At 38.9% G+C, this 6,593-nt stretch overlaps 1 protein-coding gene and 1 long non-coding RNA gene across 2 annotated transcripts; both read right to left on the bottom strand.

The window, feature by feature from the left end:
• Positions 1 to 1,652: 1,652 nt before the first annotated feature.
• On the bottom strand, positions 1,653 to 3,030 carry LOC129353565 (uncharacterized). The gene is made up of 4 exons (XR_008605033.1): positions 2,904 to 3,030; positions 2,125 to 2,223; positions 2,026 to 2,053; positions 1,653 to 1,950 (listed from the first exon to the last, which is right to left on the bottom strand). It is a non-coding gene; the product is annotated as an uncharacterized LOC129353565 (long non-coding RNA).
• A 786-nt stretch (positions 3,031 to 3,816) lies between these two features.
• Positions 3,817 to 6,065, bottom strand: LOC129353535 (apolipoprotein M-like). The gene is made up of 3 exons (XM_055022888.1): positions 5,898 to 6,065; positions 5,506 to 5,645; positions 3,817 to 3,913 (listed from the first exon to the last, which is right to left on the bottom strand). Exons 1-3 carry the CDS (start codon positions 6,009 to 6,011, stop codon positions 3,817 to 3,819), a joined length of 351 nt encoding a protein of 116 aa, XP_054878863.1. The 5' UTR covers positions 6,012 to 6,065.
• Positions 6,066 to 6,593: the final 528 nt, after the last annotated feature.

Here is a 6,593-nt window from a genome sequence, read left to right as displayed (position 1 = left end):
CTGTCACGCTCCTGAACGCCTCCTGACACTGTACCCCCATCCCCAGACTGTTTCCTCACATACACAATCTGTATATAATCTTTATATAATCTGTAAATCTAATCTGCCATTACTTATCCTGTATTATAAAACAACTAATATATATATATATATATACAATCCATTTTTCATATTCCTGTTTATTCTGTATAATCTCTGTAATTTGTATAATATGTACATAGCTCTCATATTTATGTTTATATTTGTACAAAACATTTTATTTATAGCACATCAATATTACTCTCTGTTTATATCTTTGTACAACTGTTTAAAAATATTTATATCCAATATAGCACTTCTGGATAGATGCAAACTACATTTCGTTGCTTTGCACATGTAACAGTGCAATGACAATAAAGTTGAATTCTATTCTATTCTAATTCCCCTCGTATCTGTTTGTCCAGGTCAGGCTGTCCAGCTAATCTGGTTTAATCTGATCTCTTTTAGTTGATTTTTGAGTTCTTGTTTTAGCTTCAGAGTGGATGAACTCACCTTGTGTCTTCATGCTTTCGCATCCAGCTTCAGTAAAACATGATGTGTAGCCCTACAAGTACATTTCTGTCTATCTGAGTTCCAATAAACTGGTGCATTAAATGAATCTGGCCAGAATAATAGAGGTTGTAATAAACTGAAATGTGCAGGTTCGTGTCTGACTGGTTAGAAATGTTTGTTACCTGTATGTTTAAGTTCATTTTCCAGTGTTTGTCTCCTTTGTGATTTCTGTGTTCATTATTCTCCTCTTCCTCGGTTCTCTTCCTCAGCTGTTCCACATTCCTCTGATTAACTCACCTGCATTCAGAATCATTCTCCACCTGGACCTTTGTTATTCAAGCTCTCTGGTTTTCATTATTTTTGCTCTCCTTTCCTCTGACTGTGCTGCATGTAGGCATTCTGCTTTATTTTTTATTAATCTCCACTCTGATCCTTCCAAACTTTCTGCTGAAACATAGATAAAAAAAAATGTGTCAGTTCATCTGAATTCAATAAATGATCATAATTGACAGACCAAAACACAAACTGAAGCTCTGTGTAGGAAAGTTTCCAACTTTCAGACCTGGAGAAGTTGAAAATATTTTCATTTTTAAATTCTCCCATCAGCAACCAGGAAGCTTCAGGGGAATAAATGTGGTTATAATTTAATGATGGGATTTCAGTTCAAATCTGATTCCAATCTATTCATAAAAGATGATAATATAATTAGTGATGAAGCTTTAATGAAGCTGGATTGAACTGGATTGCTTGTAATGATGCAGCTGGATATGAGATAATGTGAGCATCAGCTTCTTGTTTTCAGAATAAATAATATCAAAGCTCGAACATTTATTTTACTTGACTTAAGCAATATTTTGTTTGTTTTTTTTACCCAAATGAAACGTTTATCTCCTCTGAATTCAGCTAAATGTACAACAGATTAAACTCAAACCTCCGAATGATTCATTCATGGAGTTTTGCACCTTCAGAGAACTCCTGAAACTAAAAACCTTTTGGAACAGAAATGTTTGACTTTCTCATACTAAACTGTCTTATCAGAGTTCAGTGAATCCATTTCAAACTGATGTCAAGATGAAAGTTTGTTTATTCAGAGAAAAGTGAAGGAAATATTGACAATGAAAGTCAGAGCATCACATTAATGCCACTCTGATAATCTCAAAAGAATAAAGTCAGATGAGAAGACAAACTGCTCCTTCCTGTGCAGGTGATCAGGTATTTCTGACTGCTGGGATTTCCAGGGTTTTGATGGTGGATTCTGCCGGGTCTTCCCGCCTCAGCAGCTGCAGCTCTGAAAATGAAACCTATGGATGGGTTTGGCTTTGCTGTGTTTAACAAAATTATCGCTACTTTCTGAGGCCTCCTGGTTCACTTTAGTGTAGCACAGGAGAGGCAAAAAGATCCAAGATCTCCCAAAGCATCCTGTAAGAAATGAGAGAAAAGCTGTGACTTCACTGAGCGGGAAGCGACTCTGCAGCTGGTAGAAGCCGCGCCTACCTCCACTCGCATGTCTAGATGCAAAACTCTGGAAAAACATGAAACTGTTAGAATAAATGTTAAAGAAAACAGCATAAACGTGCATTGCTGATGAGAAACCTTTCTCATGAGGTAGTGTGACGCTCGCCGTCAGGCCATTGCAAGCCGAGTTCCTGACAAACGTCGTCAACATCTCCGAGTCGACATCCTGCTGCCGACCTTCAGGTCAAACCACGGAAAAAAAGAAAATCTAAGTAACTCACTAGAGATGCAAGTTATTGATTACTGACTTAATCTAAACTTGATTGATTTTTTAAACTTGACTGACATTTCATTTAATGAATGATTAGTTCAATTAGTTAAATTATTGGATGTTTTCTTAAAAATCTGAGTTTTCTCTGGCCTCTTTAGGCTGGATGCTGGATTTTTTTCAAAATTATGTTTTATGAAACTTAAGGAGTTTGTTGAGTGTTTAGATTTCAAAACAGAACCAAATAAAGTGATTTTTCATCCCCCTCCAGACCGTTTCTCTCTCCTGCCATCTTTGTTTATGTATCTACTGATTTGCTTAAAGATGACCAGTGGCGCCCTCTTCTGGATGGTGCCCAAACTAGAACACTACAGGAAGGTCAAAGTGAACATTGTTGTTTAATTATTGGATTAATTTTCATCTAATGAACAATTAATCACAAGTAGATGAATTGCATCCCTACAACTAACTAAACTGTATATAATTTAGTTAGGGTTATTCTGCTGGTCAATATTTTGACCAGCAGAATATAAATATAACAAATGTAAAAAAAAAAAAAGAAAAAAGAAGAAGAAATAAGAAGTATTTGCAGTTTTAGAGGTTTTTGTTTGATAAAAGGCTGAATGTGACTTGATGTCGGGTGAGTTACTGTATAGCAGGAATCTGTTGAGTGAATCCTCCGAGTCGGTCTCTTTCAGAGGCGGCTCTAGTTCCTGGAAAACGATGCAGTCGCTGCAGTTGGCCCACATGCCGCTCCACAGCAGATTACGGCGCTGCTGCCTCCTGGATTAGAACCGACACACACCAGTAAAACACAGATCAGATGTAAAAGAAACTCCATTTCTGCTTCATTTAAACCAGATGGTGCACAGATTGTTTCAGGTATTTAGAGTCTCTTCATTGATCCTGGAAGTATTCTGAATTACTGATTGTAAATGGTTCTTTGCCTGTTTTTGTATTTCACTTTATCAAGTCCAGAGGATTCTCTGCAGTCATATTCCTCCTCGCTGTCTTCATTGCAGGAAACGTTTCTGCTGCTGTGCAACCATTCAACAACTGTTCAAGTCTTATTCTGGAGCAAAAATATTTTTAAAAAGGTGCAAAGTGGTTTATTAGACCTGGACTGTAAATAAATGAGATCTTTGACAAATTTGAAGCAGCAGAAAGCAGATGGCAGTTTATGCTACTATCTGAGTTTATTATCTGTAGTGGGGAAATTGGAGAGAACAGAGTTCCTAAATATTTTGATTAGAGTGAAGAAAGATGAGTTTGAATGATAATAAAAAAAGCAACCCAAAACAGTACCCTGGGGAACTCCATGTGATGAGAAAGTGGTTCTAATGTTTGGTGCACAGTGGCATGCTGAACACATTCCTAAGAATATCATATTTCTGCAGGCTTGAAAACCAAAACCAGCGCCGGGATTTCCCCAGCAGCTCACATTATAGTTCTAGAGAATCACATCTTGATGTCAGGTGTTTTCTTCTTTATTCTTTCTCCTTTTTTCAGACATAAACACACCACCATCCCTTTAACCATCCTGATCCGTTTCTCCTCTCTTGTCAACGCTGGTTAAAGCTGCACTGACCTTCCAGCAGCAGGTCATCCCTCCCCGGCTGCACATGATACGTCCAGTTCTGCTTTATGCACGCCTCTCCCCTGCAAACATGAAAAATAAAACCAAAACTGACCTAGTGAGAAATACAAGAGAGAAGTAATAGTTTAATTTTTCAAATAAAATCATTTTCACTTTTTCTACTTTCACATTCCCTTTTCTACCTATGCTGCAAACGATGCTGGTTTATTTGCCTTGCATAACTCTGGGTTCAGTCAAGCTGTGACGTGAATTTCCAAGCATAAAAGTTTAGTTCCCTTTTTAAACTTCTGAACAGCAACGCGTCCTCTGCTGATGATTTTTATAGGTGCTGTTAGCTCCAGTTTTTAAAAACAAAAGGCTAATAAACCTTCAGTAAAAAGCAGCTTGACAAACATTGAAGCTTATCTTGGTATTTTAGACCAACGTCTCGTATGTTTGGGTTCAACGTCCAAAGACAAACTGTGAGCAAAAACTGGAAGTTAAACGGGTCTGGAAAGGGTTTGAGTTCAACCATCTGGCAGAAGATCATGAATGTCAGAATCAAAAGAGCTGGAATACACAATTAAATGTCCGATCAATATGCATTTTAGCTCCTCCTGGATAAAAATGCATAATCCAGGTTAATCCAGAAACTGATCAATTGAATTGATCAGAGCCAATCAGAAAGCTCTGGGCTTGTTGAAGTTGGAAGGATTTTTCAGCTGCAGATTCATCCTGTGCTACAAATGACCAGGCAACGACGACATGAACAGTTATTAAAATTAGAAAATAAAATGTTTATTGAATGTTTGCATGTGATTAAATGAATGAAGAATATTAAAATGCAAGCATTGGTACACATTTAGTCACAGAGTGAGGTCAGAGGTCAGAGGTCTGAGCATTCTGCAGAGTTATCAGTTGCAGAACTTCATATGTCCTTCAGATTGGCTGAAGGACATCATATGTACGAGCTGCTGGTTACGTCAACAAGAGCAATGCAGAGCATCGAGTGTGGAGAAATGAAAATGGCCTCCAGCTTTGCTAACATGACCTCTCACTAATGTACAAATTATCAGCCATGAACAGGAAAGTCTGGAGCAGAAGAAATGGACTGGGCTGACCTCAACCTGACAGAACTCCTATGGGACAAATTAGAATGGTGAGCCTCATCCAACATCAGTGTCTGACCTCACAAATGTGATCAAAAACTCCCATCAACTCTATCAAGCTTTGTGGAAATCCTTCCAGAACAACCGGAGCTGCTGCAGCGGAAACGGACGAGCTGGTACCAAATCAGTGTGTTGAATCACCAAGGACATCACGTGTGTGTGTGTGTGTGTGTGTGTGTGTGTGTGTGTGTGTGTGTGTGTGTGTGTGTGTGTGTGTGTGTGTGTGTGAAAGCACATGAAGGAATACTTTTGGCATGACACACACTTATAAATATAGAGCTGATATTCATAGAAATGTGTGAAAGAGGTTGTTGTCATTCTGAAACTGTCAGCTGCTACATGCTTTAGTTTTCTGCATCCAATGATTCCGTCTTTTATGTGTGAGCATGTGTGTGTGTGTGTGTGTGTGTGTGTGTGTGTGTGTGTGTGGTGTGTGTGTGTGTGTGTGTGTGTGTGTGTGTGTGTGTGTGTGTGTGTGTGTGTAGCAGGGCTGTTTGACTTCTTACATCCGCATGTTTCCAGTCAGGACCAGCGTGGTGTTGGACCTGTCCTCTATGGTGAAGACGATGTTGTCAAACATCCTGAACTTGCTGATGTCTGAGTCCCTGGGACTGACGGCCGCCTTGAAGAACCATTTCCCCGCATACTGAAACACACACACAGGGAGAGAGATGGTCGGTCGTGGGGGGAGGAAGCAGTAAACACGAGAAGAAGATTATTAAAGATAGAAGCCCACGACTTGCAGCAAAGACCACTTGTGGAAAGAACAGAGGAGGAGGTGGAAAGTTCCCTTCTGAGGCAACGCATCTCAGTAAAACACCAGTAAACCACATGAAGGACGGTTAACGTTCCTTCATTTACTGTTTTACTGACAGAAAGCAAACATTTTGAGTCTCACCTGGTGCAGGTCGAGTGAGTTCACAGCCAGCAGCTCACGATACTTGCAGGGAGCAAAAATCTGCTGAACAAAAGCATGAAAATACAACAAATATAGCCAAACTTCACTGAACATGACTGCAAATTAAATCAGAATGTACAAATGTCAGTGAACTCCAAGGACACGTCTGACTTTATGCAATGTTGCTAAATTAAACAGAGTGGGTGTGGGTGAATTATTAGCTACTGTTCTGCAGCGGGGCTGCCGTTAGCGACAATCATCTGGGGCTGAGCTTGAGGTTTCAGCATCCTTTGATGCAAACAAATGTGGTTTTTAGATGATAATAGTATAAAGTAAATCAAACTTTCATTTTTCAAAGAGATGAACTGTTGAAAAGCCACTTTAAAAACAAACTTCCTGAGTGAATCAGCTCTGTGTGGGAGGATGTGGTGATGTCAAAATCTCATCAAAAAAGAAGCAGATCATAAAGAAAGTCTTGCTTGAAGCTCAGCTTCAGTGTCAGAGACGGTTTAAAGGAAAACAGAACCAGAATCATTGACTGTGCTGCAGCCTGAGCCTGCAGGGAGCAGAGGCCATTTTTAGAAAAAACAACTAACTAATTCACTAACTAGTGAATTAAATTCACTCATTTAAATATATATTTAATATTCACATGAATATTAAATAAATATTTAAATACATATTTATCTAAATATT

This window comes from Poeciliopsis prolifica, unplaced genomic scaffold (assembly GCF_027474105.1).
Source record: "Poeciliopsis prolifica strain line A6 unplaced genomic scaffold, Auburn_PproV2 SCAFFOLD092, whole genome shotgun sequence".
Classification (NCBI taxonomy): Eukaryota; Metazoa; Chordata; class Actinopteri; order Cyprinodontiformes; family Poeciliidae; genus Poeciliopsis; species Poeciliopsis prolifica.
The sequence above is the reverse complement of the archived record's forward strand: the minus strand, read 5'-3'. Positions and strand labels throughout refer to the sequence as shown.